Source organism: Misgurnus anguillicaudatus, chromosome 5 (assembly GCF_027580225.2).
Source record: "Misgurnus anguillicaudatus chromosome 5, ASM2758022v2, whole genome shotgun sequence".
NCBI classification, from domain to species: Eukaryota; Metazoa; Chordata; class Actinopteri; order Cypriniformes; family Cobitidae; genus Misgurnus; species Misgurnus anguillicaudatus.
In genome coordinates this window covers 15,675,089-15,695,451 of record NC_073341.2, presented here as the reverse complement: position 1 = coordinate 15,695,451, position 20,363 = coordinate 15,675,089, and the positions used below count along the sequence as shown (strand labels likewise).

The window sequence follows — 20,363 nt, the reverse complement described above, 5'->3', positions numbered from 1 at the left end:
GATTCACAAACAATCAAAAAGGCTTTAAAAACTGGCCTGTGCATTTTGTTTTAAACAGAGCTGTTGTGTCAGAAAAGTTATAATTACCCTGCAGTTCTTACAGCAGACACCAAATGCACACTGAGCACCTGACCTCAGCTTACAAGTCTTCGGCTCACAGCAAGGGTCCTTTGCGCACTCCTGAAACATCCACATAATAATCACTTTTTATATTTACCCACAATATGCTCTCTCTATCTTTCAATATCTCACTAGATTTTCCTAGATAGCGATAGAGAATGAAGAAGTTTTCTGCTTGTCAGATCTTCTAAGAAATGATCCTACGTGTGTTTTCTCCACATGAGTCTCCACACGTTGTGTACTTTTGATAAACAATCAAAACTGATCTATTATCAGTCAACTCACTTCCTCTGACCCACAGTCACACTCTTCACCCACGTCCACCAGCTTGTTCCCACAGAAGGGGGTGCTGTATGCCTCATCCGGATGCGGTATGTTCAGTAGACATCGACCACCTGAATTCAGGATCAGCTTCTCAAAATCATCAGCACTACAGCTGCTGAAGTTACCAGAACCACTGAGAAAAAGAGAGCAGAAGATTGTAGGACAAATAATTGAAGGTTCTCTGTGTACATTTTGGCGACATCTAGTGGTAAAATTGTGAACTGCAACTAATGGCTCACTCCACAGCTCACCCCTCGCTTTCAAAACGCATGGAGAAGCTACAGTACCCGCCACAGGACAAACATGTTATCGCCTGAAACAAAGTATTGACAAAACGTGCGCTATAGAACAAGTTTGTCTGTTTAGGTGGGTGATTCTCACTTATGATTTTAGCTTTAAAATGTGTAATATAGTAACATTAAAAAGCATCAGAATTAACACAATACTGTGTTCCACCTTGCAAAATGTGTGATTTCAACATAAGAATTTATAATTTTATCTCATTTTCTGCTGAAATTCTCATTACCGCAATGTGTCCGGCTGTGTTTGAACATGCATTATGTAGTAATTTAATCAAATTAACACAAAAATATTAAGAAAAAAATAAATGGATGTTTTGCTAGACTACTTTAGATGACAGAAAAAATATTTACTGAATATTCATGTATAATAATAATGAAGAAAAATTTGGAAAATGATGTGTCCATGCCTGATGTTCTCATCCTCCGCAACACTTTTTGAGAACATTTTAAGCACACATACAGAATTTTAATAAAGTTTGATTTTGAGTGACCAAGCACATGGACCAGTTACTTCAAGATGGCTACCAGGTAAGATCATTTTTTTTACAGTTAATTTGAAATATTGTCTTGTCAGAATGCTTACACGACATTTTGATTACCATTACCGCAACAGATGCTTATTAAATGTTAATTTAATTAATAGAAGCATAATACTTTGATTTTAAATGCATGTGCAGAATCTCCAAATTATGTTCTTTCAGGTTTGTCATGTAATTTTGAAAATATGTCAGTGTTGATGTTTTCTGATTGTTGCGGTAATGAGATTTTTTAGGACTAATTTTTTTAATTATGTTACAAAAAGTGTTAAATGATAAGTAAAAGTTTTTAAATTAATGTTCCCATTTACTCCAGACTTTGTTTTTCAATGTCTGGTGGGAAAAAAAGTAAATTTAAGCAATTTTTACATTTTCATGCTTGACATTTTTAAAACCAAGTTTTCGTGAGAATCACCCAGGTATTGCTTTTAAAACTGCTATGATATAATCTGCCCTGATCATTGGCTATCAAACAAGGCAGAAAAAAATCATCAGAACTTATACTGTGTGATTATTTTGAATTGGGTGACAATGTGTTGCAGTTTGTACTCAAGCAAAACTATTGGTATCGACCAATACCGGCAGAGTAATAAAAGAATACCGGCTATTACCGGAGATATTTGGTTATAATACATACAAACAAATACACAGACACTCACGTTGCCCCTGAGTTCATGATGCAGTGTTTGACATCACATCTACAGTTTCGACCATCGTCATGGTTCATCCCAAGATTGTGACCGAGCTCGTGAGCCACAATGGAGGCGAACGACCTCACATTATCATTGGGGAACGAAGGAAGAACACATACGCACACAAAGATCACACACAGACTAAGAGCATGTTGCATGAGTATCTGTAGCATATGAGGAGAGGATCTGTCTTTCATACCGAATTAATTCCACCACTATGACTTCTGGAACAAGCTGTCCCGACGAACGCCATGCCTGCTGTTCCACCAAATCCTTTTTTTCTGGAGAGAGAGAGAGAGACACAAAGTGATAACTAGACTTCTAGTAGTAAAGTCATAGCTGAACATCATCAATATGAATAATAAATGTTACCAATTATCAGGGGACATATCTTAGAAAATTAATTGTTCCTCTACAGAAGCTCAGATGGCAGAACTTTGCATTAGCAGGGCCAATGTCATGAGTTGGATCCCCAAGGAGAAAATATACATATAAAATGTATACATTGTAATGCAGTGTAAGGTGCTTTGGATAAAAGGATCTGCCAAATGCATGAATGTAAACCCTAAATAATTTCTCTGCTTAATACAAACATCCAGAGAAGGCAGACAGGAAGATAGACTGGATTCAAACCTACAATAGCAAAACCCACTGGGTCAAAAGGCACTCTTTATGTGATATTGCTTTATTAAAGGGACACTCCACTTTTTTTTGAAAATATACTCATTTTCCAGCTCCCTTAGAGTTAAACATTTGATTCTTACCGTTTTGGAATCCGTTCAGCGGATCTCCGGGTCTGGCGCTAGCACTTTTAGCATAGCTTAGCACAAGCCATTGAATCTGATTAGACCATTAGCATCACGCTAAAAATAACCAAAGAGTTTTAATATCTTTCCTATTTAAAACTTGACCCTTCTGTAGTTACATTGTCTACTAAGACTGACAGAAAATTAAAAGTTGTGATTTTCTAGACGGATATGGTTAGGAACTATACTCTCATTCTGGCGTAATAATCAAGGACATTGCTGCTGTAACACGGCTGCAACAGGCGTAGTGATATTACGCACTGCCCGAAAATAGTCCAGTATACAATGAATACAATGCAGGATTTTTGCACTCATATTAGATCATTAGCTTATCACACTGTGCGACATAGATCATGGGTACGACAACATATAGACTGTACGATAATGACACGGAGGCTTCGAAGGTTGTGTCACACGTTAGCGCAACGTCACCAGTATGCGCTAATGCTCAACAAATACCAGCGCGCAGGTCGTAGCAGCAAACACACTCTGCGTTGATCATGCTGATTTTCTGACACTGTCAGAAAACTATCGTAGGCTATCTTTGGAAGCAAGACCGGGAAAACGGCCGTCTTTGAACCTCTCTCACTGCACGACATAAGACCACCGATGAAGAGCCACGATCACAGAAACGCGACGATTGTTTCAGGATGGCAATCTTTCGGCTAGGACAGGCAAAAATCGTGCAATGTATCCCGGGCTTAAGGGGACTATTTTCGGCTGCTGCGCAATATCACCGCGCCTCCGGCAGCCATGCCACAGCAGCAAAGTCTTTGATTATTACGCCAGAATGAGAGTATAGTTCCTAACATATCTGCCTAGAAAATCGCAACTTTTAATTTTACGTCAGTCTTAGTACATGATGTAACTACAGAAGAGTCAAGTTTTAAATAGGAAAAATAGCAAAACTCTTTGGTTATTTTTAGCGTGATGCTAATGGTCTAATCAGATTCAATGGATTGTGCTAAGCTATGCTAAAAGTGGTACCGCCAGACCCCAAGATCAGCAGAATGGATTCCAAAAAGGTAAAAATCAAATGTTTACTGTAGGGGAGCTGGAAAATGAGTATATTTTTAAAAAAAGGTGAAGGGTCTCTTTAAAGTAAGGTACTTACAATATGAGCTGAGCACTATCATGGCGCCGGCGTTGGATGAGCTCTCTCTCTCTCCACTGAGTAAAGCGACCCAGCACTTCTCCAGCACTGCCATCTGTACTGATGAGGTTCTGCAGAGACCAGATCTCCAGACCCACCAACACAATACGAATATTCAAAGGCACGTACATCTGAAAGAGAGAAGGAGTGGAAGATCAAGAACGAGAAAGACAAGGGTAACCTACTTATAATCGCTATTTAGCCATATAACAGGTCTCAAAACCCAAAGGTAAGCTTACGCTATCAACATAGTTTGCAATCTGGACCATTTCCTCTCGCACCGCCTTCTGATCTCCCTTTTTGTAGTTAAACTGTAAAAAGAAACAAAGAGTTTTAAGGTGAGAGAGACTGACAAATACATGTGATCCAGGCGATCACACGTTTTCAACCCACACGTCTATCGAGTGCTAGTGGCTGACTTTTATTGTGTAAACCACATGTACCAGACAATCACAAATGATTCATATCTGCTAATAAATGTGAGGCTTAATGGTGAAAGATTTCAGTGGGATGAAGACTTACTCTATCATTATCCACCACAAGAAACAGCTCCACATAGTGAGTCTGATGCAGCACGTCCCTTTTTTTCTGTTTGGAGAGACAGACCAAAACATTTAGTTTGGGGCTCCAGAGGCCCTCAGCCATATTTATTAACAGAGACGCATCTATCTATCCATCTAAATATAGAGTAAGGCCATATTCAATGTGAAATCAAAAACTAAATTTAAACTTTGATGCTCCTAAGCTCAAAATTCGACATCCTTTGAACATGGCTGACCCATTCAGATTTAAAGGATTAGTCAATCACACATGGTTAACTCACCCTAATTAGATGGCTGCCAGCTTGACCAAATGTGATATTATGGACATGGCTATCCATATGTTGCCTTGACGTTGCTTCATCGTCATGGTTATTAAAATGAGGCGTTCCACAGGTAAGAGGTTCGGTTTTTACATCCTCCAATCGATACACCAAGTGCTCATCAGTGGATGAATCTTCCAATGGTTCAATGCCGAAACTTTCACCCCCTGTGTGGATTATACCCCTTAATAAAAGATAAAAGAGAAGATGTACTTCAGCAAGCAGTGTCTACAAACTTAAGTCAAGAATCTGCCAGAAATTACTTCAGGTGAATACTTTTTATTCATAAAGATTCGATTAGATTACGCAAGTTAAGAAATGACTGGTTGTAAATACAGCGGGCAGTTGTGTCCTAATGGATAGAGAGTCGGGCTTGTTACCCGAAGGTCACCGGTTCAAGTTTCATGGCTAGGGGGTTGAAACTGAGGTGCACTTGGTCAAGCCAAGTGCCCAGTTGCTCCCCGGGCGCTGCAGTAATAGCTGCCCATCACTCCGGGTTTGCATGGGTTCACGACTTGCAGTGCATGTGTTCAAACTCACCGTGATGGGTTAAATGCAGATGCGCATTTCGAGTATGGACTAGTATACTTTACAAATCTGGTCACTTCACTTTTTCAGCTCATGACTAAATTGGATTAGTGGTCTCAAACTCCCGGCCCGCGGGCCATTTGCGGCCCGCCCTCCCCCTCTCTGCGGCCCGCGTCAACTTTCAAAAATATAAAATAATCTGGCCCGCAGAAAGATTTTTATTCACTTTTTTATATTCGTTTGATTTTTTTATTTAAACGTTAAACGTTCAAGTGTTCGTTCACATGTCGCGTCTTACAACGCGTTAAAACGAGTCAAGGCATTACTTTCCAACGTGCTCGAGAGCGGAAGTTGCGCTCCGGGGCGTGGGTCGCGTCACCGGTTGCTACGCAGCCATGAACCGCACGCTCCGTGATGTCGAGGATCACTTAATGCGTGATCGGATTTTAATTCCTCAACTGAACCTCGCGAGTCGCGTCAACCATACCATTGTCACCATGCGATCAGTTAATCTGGTCGGGACTTTGTAGTGTTTGTCTAGAGAAGATTTGTTACTTCCGGGTGGATATCAGCTGTTACTCAGAGAAGATCGAGCTGCGGTGGGCTTAGTTCACCTCACGTCACAGCATCTGATGGAAACACCGCATATGGAGGCAGAGCGGTAGATGTAATGCAACACATTTTAAACTACAGATAAGAAAAGAGCCATCAAAGTGCCCAGGTTAAGAAAAGAGAAAAGATGAGGAGAAATGTAAAGATAAAAGTATGTATACTGCTATATATAATGAAGTATAATATATTATTATGTAGCTTTCTATTCAATTACACATAGAGCAGTACTATTATTTTTTCTGTCCAATATATCTTATATAACATGGACTAATTCAAAAGTTATGGGATCACTTTCAATTATTAATATTTTCCCACATATAATAGAAAATGTATGAAAAATGAAATAATAAAGAACATAATGAAGTTAATACTATGACTGAAAACAATCCAAAATAAATCAAAACAGAAACACTTACTGGTGGTAATTTTTATAATAGTTTATAAATGTATACAGGAATTAAATTTGTTAGTTTAGTGCAAGGTTTTAATAGGTCTTAGTTAAGATAAGATTAAGAAAAGATTTACTTAGGCTACTTTTATAAAATAATGTATATTAAAAAGATAAAACCATTGATTATATATTTTCAAGTATTATTATACATGAAATAATAGAAATTAAACATGACATTTACAGAAACATTGTACTTTTTTGAACGTTAAAATAGCTCTGCGGCCCCCCGATGAACTGTCTGTCTTAAAAATGGCCAGCCAGTTTGAGTTTGAGACCCCTGTAGACTATGAAAAGCATTATAAGTTTAAACAATTTCTTCCACACTTCATTTAGTATTCAGTGGAAAGGCAGTCAAAACCTCTGACAATGGCAGAATTTTATACTTTAGGTGGAAAAACTTAATTGCAGGAGCCTTTAATCGACTAGCCATAACGGCCTAGAAAAGCTTTTCATTTTCTGTCGGACTTAGTAGCCTATACGATGTAACTACAGAAGAGTCAAGTTTTAAATAGGAAAAATATCGAAACTCTTTGGTTATTTTTAGCACGATGCTAATGGTCTAATCAGATTCAATGGATTGTGCCAAGCCATGCAAAAAGTGCTAGCACCAGACCCCGAGATCAGCTGAATGGATTTCAAAACAGTAAAAATCAAATGTTTAACTCTAGGGGAGCTGGAAAATGAGCATATTTTCAAAAAAAGTGAAATGTCCCTTTAACATTTGCACACCCAGCAAATAACCCATCTCAAACTCATCCCATTAGTTAAGCTGATGTTATTATCTCTGGCCCAATCTAGCAGCAGAAAAAAAAGATTGCAACTTCACTCTGTGCCCCTAGGGGTGACGAAATCAAAAACTTCACAATTAATGATATATTTTTAATTTATTTATTTTTGACTAATTATTGAAAGAGATTATTTTTTACCATATACCACACGAACACATTATATTACAACAAAATAACGTTCTTTTTAACAACGTTATAAGGGCTCTTTATATTTATTTTGAACTCGTCATGCATGCATAAGCACCACACATCAGTGCATAACCATTAACCAATAAACCACATCTCCAAAAGGAAAATTTAATAAAAAGTAAACAGGCCAGTTCTGTTTAAATATATCATTAATAAACTGAAATTATTTTACAGTCAGCCCCTAATACACAATTGAGGCACTCCATGACTTCAAGCATCTGTTTGGTGATGTAGTGAGTCACATGTTACCTTAATCCAGAACACAGGCTGAGTGCTGCAGAAGAGCCCTCCACATCCTCTATGTAACCACGGTAATGACAATGACCCTGATGACAGAAATATTTCAGATATGAGACATTACATCAAAAACATAATGAAACTTAAGAGCCATTACAACATTTAAAACCTAAATTCAGTTCAAGGACTGATCTTAAAGAAACAGTTCTTTTAAAAAATATGAAAATTTTCTCATAATTCATTCTCCCTTATTCCATCATAGATGTGTTTGTGACTTGCTTTTTTCACTGAACACAAAACTATTTTTTTTTTATCGTAAATATACAGATCAGCAAGCTTCATTCAAATATGGCAGCATGTTTAAAAACTTCTCACTTGTTCTCATGTGTTTAGTGACTATTTGTCATAAGGTTGATTCACAATGATCTGGTAAACACTGACAATGACAGGAAATATGTATTACATATTACTGTATTAAGTGTGCCAGGCCAGCATTTTAACACACGTCTTCAAAAAGTTACATTTTTGAGATCCTAAACACAGGCAAACTGCATGAGAACTTTACCGTTCACAGTTGAAATAGTTGTTGGGGTATTTCTTAGGACAGTGGTTTTCAAACTGGGGGCCGGGGCGCCTAAGGCGGCCGCGAGATGGTGCCAGGGGGGCCCCAGTTTTATGACATTTTATGAAATACATTAATTTATCATGAATTCTGTGTAATTACACCTAAAAAAATAAGGCTACTAACCAAAATCACTACTTTTTTGTATAATTAAATTTTTTTTTATTAAAATGTTGAGTTTTATAACAGTTTTTTGTCACAAATTTTCTTTGGGGGGCCGCGAAGGAATGCACCGTACACAAGGGGGGCCGCATGCTGAAAAAGTTTGGGAACCACTGTCTTAGGACACATAACAACCAATAATATATGACTTTATTGATGTGCATTGATATATATTTAAATTTATTTTGAACATAAAAATATGTATTTATGAATATTTGATGTTTTATTGGCTAAATATGCTGAATATATTATTTGTTTACCTTATGAACGTGGTTTGCTATGTATTAACCCACTGGGTGTCATTTGAATTAGTTAAATAATAGATGTTTGTGCTTTTTTCGAACGTCACCCAGTTGAGCCCCATATTAAAAAATGTTCTTATTTCGGTCAACTATTCCTTTAACTAGAGCCCGACCGATATATTGGCAGGCTGATATTATCGGCTGATATTAGGCATTTTCCAAACTATCGGTATCGGCATTCATAATGGCCAATAACTGAATATAAAAAAAAAAAACGGACGAAACAGCCTTCAACCATGTCATGAGTGTTGCTTTTGTATAGTTTGTCCACCAGAGGGCACTCTACAACCTCCCTGTTGGCAACCCACGTGTATAACGCGTTACACATCTTGCAACCTGCTGATCCAGCCAGAGTCGGGCAGAGAGAACAACGGTTAAGTGAGTTGGTCACGAGACAATAAAAGAAACAAGTTTCTTTTTAAAATGCATTATCATATTATTTTTGTTAAAACTCATAAATAACTACAAATTACTAATGTTAGAGAAATCTTAATGTTTTGTTAAACGTTTCTGAAAAAAATTGGCCGATATATCGGATATTAAAACTAACAAACATTTGTATCGGTATCGGCCTTCAAAATCCTTTATCAGTCGGGCTCTACCTTAAACATAATAATCTAACAACTTTTACTGTGAAGCAGCTGAGAGATTGAGTAACAACAATAAATATGTTAAACAATAAAATGTTGTTGGATGTCTTTGGCTTTTCTGCTCTGGTGGTTACAGCTGCACGTGTCTCACAGGGGACTGATCAGATTATATAATCATGTGAACTGTAGGTTAGACATCATCCTCTACTAAGGGCCTCTATTAATACTGTGCCAAGCTGATTTACAAGGGACTTTACGCATTCAAATGTGTGTCAGTTTTATATTTAACTTTGTATTATTCCATTTACATCACTTCTTTTTCAAGAATGACGATTTTTCCAAAGTATTAACCACATTTCCATGCATATAAATAACAATTTGGATCGGCACAGTTGGTTGTGCTGTGTGTGGCAGAGGAAAACAAGCTGTTAGCAGACAGGAAGAGTCAGCCATTCAGCTGCACTAATGAATCGTTGTTTTAGGATTCCTGGAATAACAGAAATGCTCAATGTAACCGTCAGCTCCTAGAAATGTTGTTAGTATCACACTTCTCTGGGACAGTGGCACTACGTAACCCCTTATCCAATCAGACCATCTGTGAGGCGTGGTTCCCATGCTCTGGGAATAACATTATTGGAGGATGCAGAACTCTGCTATACCAAAATCAAAACTTTAACAATAACAAATTCCTGCAGACATTGAAAGTAAAACCTGGAAAAAACAGAATTTCATTGAAATGTGGATATGGTCTTTTGACCTAAACAATAATATAGCTACTTACAGTAGCGGTCAAAAATGATGCCCAGGCATTTTTTTTTACAATATATATGCCCCCTCAGGTTAGAAAAATTATAAAAAAAATAATTGTAGTGCATACTTGTTGCATCACAAAAAGTGTAAAAGGCTACGTCTGAAATTACTTCTGAGGCATTAAATTCCAGGAAACACATTGGGACAGACTACATAAGCAGCGTAATGGGAATTCTGTTTAAAATATAAACAGAGAGCGCCTTTGTGAAGACTTATCCCATAATTGAAAACTACAATACTAATTTCTCGCCAGAAAATGCGATAAAAGGTGTAAAAGTGAACAATATAACTTTATTTACACTAAATTTGTGCCCCAGATGCTTTCTTGGCCACCATTTTTTTTTACTTCACTCTAAAAACAAATGGTGCTATATAGCACCAAAAGTGGTTCTTTGCTCGTAATCATAGAAGAACCGTTTTTAGTGCCATATAGCACCGGTGAAGCACCTGTGTAGAACCATATAGTGCTATGTAGAACCATATTTGGTGCTATAGTGGTTCTATATGGCACCTATAGGGTTCTACACGGGTGCTTCACTGGTGGTTCACCGGTGCTATATGGCACTAAAAACGGTTCTTCTATGATTACGATACAAAGCAACAGTTTGGTTCTATATAGCACCATTTGTTTTTTTAGAGTGAGACCAGGCTCTACCAATCACATTTACCAGACATGCCCATGCATAGAATTGTGGGACAGGACAATGAAGATATCTCAGGAGACAAGAAGTAAACCTATCATTGGATTCGGACATGTCTTGATGCCATTATGCCGTGGAATGCGGCCTCCGATATGGTTTCTTTCGGGGAAAAACACACCTTCTCACGGTACATAAGCACTTTACACTGATCTAGAATTTAGGCTTGTGTGATGACAATCATAAACACCCAGACATGCTGTAAATATCCCACGGGAGATCATAAAGGACTTCCGTCTGCGTGGGTTGGCAAGGCGTGCTGCTTCCCAGCCGCTGCGTTTTAAGCGGATGTTTCTTATGGGATCTTCCTGAACTCCAGACTCATCTGAACTCTCTGTATCCCAAGTGTGAATGCTTTAAAATGAACTCATGCCCATTTTTCTCATGAACAGTGTATCAGTCTATAAAAAGCGGACATGACTAAAAGTCAAGTAAGCTACATAAAGATAAGTACTTGTTAGAATGAGAAGTAGATGAAATCATCTACTATGACTGAAGACTAAACCTTAAAAAGTTAACTCCACTCAAACCATTTGAGGAGACGATTGCCTAAAACCTTTTTAGTTTTAAAAAACATCCGAGTACTGTGAGTGTGAAACTAAATATATTAAGCCATGCACTTATATTTAAGTTCACAGTATTCATATGTATGTGCTTTTGTACTTTACGATTGATAGCTATTGATTACTATTAATTGTGACTGCAAGGCAAACGTTGCATACGGACACTTAAAAATAGAAAAAATGATGTATCTTCGAAATCACTTATGCCATCAATTTTCATAGGGATTCAGCCCACATAGGAAGTAAAATGTGTAAAGTGCATTATGAGGCAATAATCACCGTGCAGCTTTTTCCTGTTCATTTACAAGGAACTGTGTCATCAGATTTCTACATCACTTCAGTCTAACCTCAGCATTTTCTAATCACTTTAAAGGTCTCCCTAAAATGGGTTTTAGATTAACACTAAATCAGGTTATATGTGCAAGCAATTTTCAAGTGTGTGAAATTTATTTTCCTTAAATGGCAATTTTTATATGAATGTCACTTTAAAAGCAGAATGAAATACAAATGCTCACTTTATGTGACAAAGAGGCTGTTTACACTTGGTATTAAGATGTGTTTTCGTCGACTGGATCACAAGTGGATAAGAAAGACACATTCACGTTTACACCTGGTTTTTAAAGCAGTCTACTAGTCCACTTTCGACCACTTCAATCCTGATTACTGAGAGGAGGGTCTGCTGTCATTTAAACGCGAGAAGGAGAATTGACAGGTTTTAATTGACATGACGTAAACTGATAATGGGCCCTATCTTGCACCCAGCGCAATTGACTTTGTCAGTGACGCATGTATCATTTCGTATTTTGCACTGGCACACAGCGGGTTTTTCCCTCCACAGACGCACGTCGGCAAACTAGGGAATGAACTTGCGCTGCCTGGGCGGTTCAGCGCAAAAAAGGAGGTGTGCTCCGGCGCAAACCATCTCTTATGCTATTTTGCAGTATCAAAAAACAATTGCGCTACTAACCAAAAAAAACTAGTCTAAAGTCAGTGGCGCGTTGCGCGTGGTTCATTATGCTATTTTAAGGGCGCATGCTTGACCATAATGTATAGCGTGCACAACGCGCATTGCTTATCTAATCTACACAGATGCAACAGTTAATTTTGCAAATCATAAATTGTTACAATAAAAAATATAAGATAAGGGAAATCATTAAATCATAAATTGTTACAATAAAAAATATTAATACATGAGATAAGGGAAATCATTGTGGTGAGCATTGTGGTGATAGTTTTTATTTATTTTGTGTGGCAGCGTTAAACAATTATCATGCAAATAACGATTAAAATATTTTCATAAGTTTGTTGTGTGGCTATTACGTTTATTTTATCTAAATAATAATTAAAATGTTTTCATAAGAAACATTCATGTATGTGAACTTGATTTGTAAGTGTACTTTGGGGTTGGACCTTGCTTGCGTTTCTTGTGTCCGATTTCAAAGCCCCCAAACCCTTTCAGCGGTGAGGGTGGACGCAGCGATGTCCTCCTGTGTGCCCGGCGTGCCAGATTTATGCTGGCAAGCTTGGGATCCCCCGTCTCCTGACATCATTGTAGTGCTTGGCGCAGCTGATGAGACAATTGCGGCTATTTCCTCTCACGCCTGTTTAACCGACGCTGATTTGGGCGGGTTTCTCCCATCCCCATACAAAACAACTTCTCTGTCTTTGACTGCTCTTACAAGAATGTGGGTCTCCTCGGCTGTGAACCGCTCCTGGCGTGCGCCTGTCAAATCCGTCATAATAATAGCAACCCGCCATGGAACTTGCGCCCTTGCGTTTAAAGGGAATGTTGGATAGCGTTCTGATTGGTTTATTTGACGTTACGCCCAAACCACACCTATGAATAATGAACCTACTTCAGACCAACCCCTTATTGATTTGCGCCCGGCGCAAGACTTATTTCTCCCGCCGGGAAAATAGCAACAGCGCCCAAGATCCGCCCACACAATCACTTGCGCTTTGCGCTTCGGACTTGCGTTTCAGATCGTTAAAATAGGGCCCATTATGTTAGAGTCTGCTGCTTGTATTGTAAGCAAGCATGCGGCCAGTGGTGGCTCGTAACTCCTCATCCGAGGGGCGCTAATTCAAAATAAGTGTTCAAAGTATCATGTGTGTGGTTCCCTTTTCCAAAATATGTGTCCTGCGTGTCAAGAGATCCTGTGTGCATCACGTGTTTTGTCGGGGTGGGTGCCTGCTGGAGACCGTTTATGATAAAAGAGACGCTCGCGTTCACAAAATACACGCAAGACACGCTCTTAACAGTAAACTCTGATTACGCATAAGATTATGCGAGTATCTGGCAAACGCGAGCATCTCTTTTATCATAAACCCTTTAGACGCGTCTGCAGCAGGCACTTATTTTGGCAGGACACGTGATGCACACACAATCTCTCAAAGTGCAGAACACATATTTAAAAAAAAAGAACCACACACATGACGAGCTACATACATGTGACGAACTTCGCATCGAGCTCCCGCAATAAAAGAAGTCACCAGCCGCCACTGTTTGCGGCACAGTGTTTAGTACATGTATAGCCCGTTTCAGCAGTAACAACATAAACAAGCGGCTGTCGCGGCCCGCATGAACTTCCGGTAAACTCCGCTAAGAATAAATAACAAAGTTCTTTAAAGGTAGTTTATTTATATAACAAGCAAAAAAACAACATATAGAATACATAGGAAACCAAAACATTTCTTGTTTTTGACGAGACATTTGTTCAAGGGATCAGTTTAGCAACTAGTCAGACCATTAAAAAAACGAAACCGGAAGTAAGGTTCAGATCCAGACATGTATCACATGCGTCCGATGAAACCGTCTATATGTAAGAGATTTCTCTGATTAATCAGCGTAATTGATTAAATAAGCTTGCGCAACTTTCACAAGCTTGCAAAATGAAACTAATGAAAGATGCTGAGAGCAGCCCCTTAAGTTTTATCAATGAAAGCCTAAAGATAGCGTTGTACATTGTGTGTTTACGCTAGATGTCAGAAAAGATGTAAAACATTGTGCTCGGTACATCACATTAGATAAATAGGCGGAGAGTAGGCGATCTCTTGTGGCTGTTTGAACGTTGTGGGACGTTTATACTACAAAAGCAATCCGATCAAAAGGGTTTTCGACTACCTCTGAATGTTGTCGAAAGTGGACGAACTCAAATTATTTCACACCTATTTTACACCTGTATTTAGCGTTGTCCACTTTTGATCCAATCAACGAAAACGCATCTTAATACCAGGTGTAAAGAACCCCTAAGGGACTGTTTCCCAGACAGTTCTTGAGTCTAGTCCCAGACTAAATTGGATGTTTGAGCTCTCTTAACTGAAAACAGCTTGTTTGACACATGAAGAGTTTGGTTCTTAAACTAGATAACTATCAAACTTTTTCAAAACATGTTTATTATTACCGTATTTTCCGTCTCACTTTTTTCACACTTTTTTCATAGTCTCACTTTTTTCATAGTTTGGCTGGTCCTGCGACTTATAGTCAGGTGCGACTTAAATTTTTTACATATATGAACCAAGAGACAACATTACTGTACCGTCTACAGCCACGAGAGTTCGCTATATGCTGCTCCTGTATTTATGTAATTCAATGGATTCAGTGATGTGGAATGACGAGCCTGCAAACTTGATGATCGTTGGCTTGTTCTGTTCATGTAGCCTATTTAGCTTTCCAGGTATGTTCTTGCATGCAATTGTGTATCGTGTAAATAACTGTTTTGTTACTTTAACATGTACGGACACCAGTTCAGCCTGCTATTCTGTGTGCTATTGTTAAGTTGAATAACTTGCCTTTCCAGATTAAATATCTGTTCTTCAATTTGGATTTTGTGAAATAATTTTCTAAATAAATGTGACATGTATATGTTTTTTCGTCTTCATGACGCATTTTTTAATGGTGCGACTTATACTCCGGAGCGACTTATAGTCCGGAAAATACGGTATGTTATCATGTTTTTATTGTGTTTGTTTTGATTTAAGCCTTCATAACTAAAAAAGTAGCACAAAAACAACTGCAGTTTGATTGATATAGATTGGAATGCATAATCAAAAACAAGATCTTCTTTTCATATTTTAAAGTATATCAGTCACATTGTTTTGTCTCAAGATGCGCATAAGTAAAGTAAGGTATGTTTGTAAAAAAAATCCTTAAAATGTCCATAAATAACTAAAGTCTATGGCTCATTCTAAACCCTGTACGGGAAATGCCACTGTGAAGCCTAAATTAAGTCTGAATAAATGCTCACATCTTGACAGAAAAAACACTAGATTGAACTGTATTATATTTTAAAAGCAATTACAGATCAGATACGAAAATCTGCTTAATTTTTCCAGCGTGCAACATATACAAGTTCTGAAAAAAGATGCTGGGGAACAGCATTAATCGAATGCAAATGTCAACATATTTACTTATAGATGCCTTTTCTTTTTGCTAAATATAAATAAACTTCAAGTGTAATGACACTTTAGCACAATTAAAAAAAAAATTGTCTTGCTGCTGTTTTCGTCATTGTGTACAATGGTGTGCAGTCTCCAGAAAGACCAATTTAATGGCGCCTTCATACCCATGAACGGTACAATGGATTCAAAATAAATTGGGCTATTTTTAGAAGAGTATTGCAATTATTTAGTTGTTTCCTATAATGCAGCTACACAGACCAGTTTTTAATAAATGATCCCCTTGAACCAAAAATACTGCTATGTAACAAAAAAGGTATGTAACAATGTTTGTTTTTAAAATTGTATTATTATTATTTTTTATGTACAGCACTTTGGTCAACTTCTGTTGTATTAACTATGTGCTTTATAAAATAAATTGAACATTGAACAAAAATACTGCCTGTCTGTCTACTGCACAGATCAACATGATTTTACCGGGTTGCATTATATTGCTTCACAAGAGATCTTTAAATGTCTTTGTTTGTATTGAGATCATTTATGAGCTGATGAAATGCCAAATAAAATTTACTGAGAAGACAATGATACATTCTGTATTAATTAGATGCACTGATATATTGGACTATAATAAATATCGGATCAGTCAATAAAGGCAAATTTTCACACAATCGGCGATAGACTAAAATCAGCCGATAGTCATGGCCAATATATCCTGTCAATGAAAATAGAACAGGAAAAAGCTATGAATTTGAGCTCTGTGTATACAAAAAGTAACAAAACATCACTAGTTTAATATTCAATATAAATGGTCATTATATGAATGAATAACATTCAGAAAATTTCATCTTCAAAATTTGGTTAATGCAAGTTAATATAACCACTGAACTATTGGTATCGGCAGATATCCCTTTGAATAATCGGCTATCGGTAGAAAAATTAAATATCGGTGCATCTCTACCAGAGTGCTAAATTCAAATGTGGTGGCACGTTGATAACGTTACAATCGCATCGCTTTGGTTCTTGCATGTCTGGTGACTATTGTCATATTTGTGTTGTGTCACAAGACAAACGCACAGCCTTGCAAAGCAGTTTATTTGACTCATACGTTTACACAGACGTTCGATGCATACGCAATGCAAAAAATGCAATATAATCCGACGGTGCACGTACAGTGCGCGCAAACAATTGCGTTTTTTACACTTCTATCTTGCTAATTTTTTTCTTCATTTTTAATCTTTATGTAATAAAATCCCACTGGCCATATTTGATACATTTGCTACATCAGTTTCCAGTAAAGCAACCGACAGTATTAGCTGAAATATCTTACTCAAACTACACCCACCAAAAAACAAGAAGAATAGCGATTGAAGAAGAACAGCATCCTGAGAATGGAGGAAAGCTGCGCTCAGTTACAAAAAAAAGCAGTGCACACCGCCACGTGCAAGTCCACCCACTCCCCGGATGCCGCTGATCCACATACGTTGTTGGGGGTTTGGAAATTTCCTTTATTTTCAAATCCCAATGTTGACATATATTTTTTCTGTGGTAGGGATGGGACGGTATGAAAATTTCATATCATTTTATAGTGCCCAAAGTTATCACGGTTATCAATATTATTATGGTTTTGTTAAAATGAGATGGAAATGTTCAAAAAGAATTTAAACATTTTAAGAAGTTTTATTTTTGAAAATCACAATTTAATATTTCACGTCCATGAAATTATTTATTATTAATTATAGTGTCTAATTATTAATAATGAATTATTTATTGTGGTAAAAAATAAATAAATCTGTCTAATAAGTAAATGAATACAATACATTATCCCTTCAATGCCTTCTTGTGCAAAAAACTGTTGCATGTGCGCGCCTGCTTCAAACTGATTCTGGCTGGACAGGATTTACTGCGAGTTTTCAAAATCACGGTAATGAAACACGGTTGGACATTTTATCATGGTTAATCATGAAAACCGGTAATCATCCCATCCCTAGTATGCGGACCCTCACGTACACGTTAAATACTGAACAATACTTTAGGATTTACATTCTAAACTCTCATGCTCAGGAGAGACCTGGGATTGAATCCAAACTGAGTCATGCTTATTCATTCTCCCATTCCTATGAAGTACAGGAAGATCCTGGTAGAGCAACTTCGCCAAAACAAGAACAGACTACAGGATGGTCTGTTATCACACCATCTTACTTGAGAAAACGATGAGATTAGAAATTTCTATGTCATGAAGAAAACACATCATTGCCAACAAGTCTTTCAAAAATCACTCATCTCACTTCATGCTAACATACAAGATAAACTACCCTGCCTTTTATTCATCACTCGCACACTATCCATTCACATTTCAGTAAATCCATTTTTTATTCTCATCTAGTCCTTTGTGTATATTCCTTATATTCCTTTGTGTGTGTTTGCACAAAATTGCAAAACTGGATTTCCAGTTAGTCTGAGTAATGCTGCTCTTCCCAGAAGTGCTTCGCTGCTCTTGGCATCATGTGCTCATTGCTGTGTTTGGCTGGACCTTGAGGAAATTACAGCAACAACAACAACAGCAGACAACACCACATGATACAAGATACCCGTTCTTACTTCACCTGTGCACTGAAAAGCTGTTGTTAATGCGGCGAGTAATGTTCGGGTGTAAATAACGTATACCTGTCAGGTGAGAGTAGCAGTGTCTCAACTGAATGCTTTATGTCTAAAAGAGGGAATTGGTTTGGGTACATTTGTATACCGTGTCACATATAAATAAACATCCTCAAGTTTACTGGTAATGCTGGGTTGACATTCATTTAAAAAAAAATCAAACAGCTGTATGTGATATATAAATAAATATTAGTGGCTTACTGTCGTGTTTGGTCTCTCTGTGACCAGAGATCCATCTTTTGCATAGGAGTACACAGTGAAATCATCAGGGAGAAGCAATCTGAAAAAAAAAAAACACATACACTATGTAAAGTTGCATTGATAAGGGGATTTAATATTTGAATACACACATTTTACTTCAAACGTAGTAATAAAGAATTATAAAGCTTTATTCAAATTATATTTGGCATTATATCTTTATGTTCTTCTGGATTAGCAATGTAATGTCTATTAGAAATCATTATAGACCTTCATCATAAGTGCATTATAAACAACTTTTATTACAAGGTTTGAGTTTCTTACATTTTATCATATATTCTGCCTTTTTCAAATATTATCAAAGACATACATGTGACAGATAAGTAGCCAAAAATCTGTGCAAAGTATATAAAAAACATTAAAGTATACTAGTGCGACTGTAAAGATCTTGAGAGAAAGTGCTAGGAAGTGATGTGACCCAGTGACCTATAGTCATGAGGAGGAAATACAGCAGAAAGGAAGCGTTGAGTTTCATAGAAATGATGTAAGAGTCAGTATAATACCAAGAGATGTTTTTCCTACAACATCTGAGAGTGGCTGCTAGTGTGGAAAGAGAGAAAACTGGAAATTTTGCCTCATGAGGTGCATGAGAAAACATAAGCCACAAAGGCATTTTAGGCATTCGTGCAGTTTAGAGATGCACAGATCAAATCTAACATAAAAGATTCGCTATTAAACATGAATCATCCATCCGATCCTTTGACTTCCTCTAATTTAGATATCTGCACCCGAACTCCACCCAAATGACACACTTATTGTGATTCACAGTGAATTACAGTGCACAGTAAGCTGCTTTTAAATTAACATTTATTTAAAGTAAAAGTTATTGTGGCTGTCACAGGGATACTTCAGACCCGTTAAAGGGCACATGTTATGCAAAACATCGCTGCCCGATGAAACTCACGTATGTCTGAAACGGTTTCTTTTCAGGAAGTGAAAAAACACTGTACAGTTGTGTTCAAAATTATTCAACCCCAACTGAAATTGATTGTTTTGGCCGGTTTGACATTGATTTTGATCATTCAGTCATCCTGCTTACAATTACATCAAAGAGGCATGTGTAGGTCAGACAAATATAACATAACATTTATAATGAAATAACCACAAATGTCTTTTCTGTGCTCACATCATTATCAGTTTTATTCAACCCCCAAGTGACATTCAATCTTAGTACTTAGTACAACATCCTTTTACAGTTAAAACAGCTTTTAAACGTGAAGCATAGCTTGACACAAGTGTCTTGCAGCGATCTACGGGTATCTTCGCCCATTCATCATGGGCAAAAGCCTCCAGTTCAGTCACATTCTTAGGCTTGCGCACTGCAACTGCTTTCTTTAAGTCCCACCAGAGGTTCTCAATCGGATTTAAGTCTAGTGACTGCGATGGCCACTTCAAAATGTTCCAGCCTTTTTTCTGCAACCATGCTCTAGTGGATTTGGAGGTATGCTTGGGATCATTGTCCTGTTGAAAGGTCCAATGTCTCCCAAGCCTCAGGTTTGTGACGGACTGCAACACATTGTCATCCAATATCTCCTGGTACTGAAGAGAATTCATGGTACCTTGCACACACTGAAGTTTCCCTGTACCTGCAGAAGCAAAACAGCCCCAAAGCATGATTGACCCCCCACCATGCTTCACAGTAGGCAAGGTGTTCTTTTCTTCATAGGCCTTGTTTTTCCTCCTCCAAACATAGCGTTGATCCATG

The 20,363-nt window shown here is 37.7% G+C and overlaps 1 protein-coding gene across 2 annotated transcripts in view; it reads right to left on the bottom strand.

Moving 5' to 3' along the window:
• Positions 1–20,363, bottom strand: part of adam9a (ADAM metallopeptidase domain 9a) — a 48,259-nt gene that overhangs the window by 12,998 nt on the left and 14,898 nt on the right. For both annotated transcript variants that reach the window (XM_073867628.1, XM_073867629.1), the window contains exons 4-13: positions 18,602–18,680; positions 7,613–7,689; positions 4,757–4,979; positions 4,456–4,521; positions 4,173–4,244; positions 3,895–4,064; positions 2,178–2,255; positions 1,942–2,079; positions 406–577; positions 88–180 (exon numbers count right to left, since the gene is read on the bottom strand). In XM_073867628.1, coding sequence (XP_073723729.1) covers positions 88–180; positions 406–577; positions 1,942–2,079; positions 2,178–2,255; positions 3,895–4,064; positions 4,173–4,244; positions 4,456–4,521; positions 4,757–4,979; positions 7,613–7,689; positions 18,602–18,680 — 1,168 coding nt within the window. The remainder of the gene's footprint in view (positions 1–87; positions 181–405; positions 578–1,941; positions 2,080–2,177; positions 2,256–3,894; positions 4,065–4,172; positions 4,245–4,455; positions 4,522–4,756; positions 4,980–7,612; positions 7,690–18,601; positions 18,681–20,363) is intronic.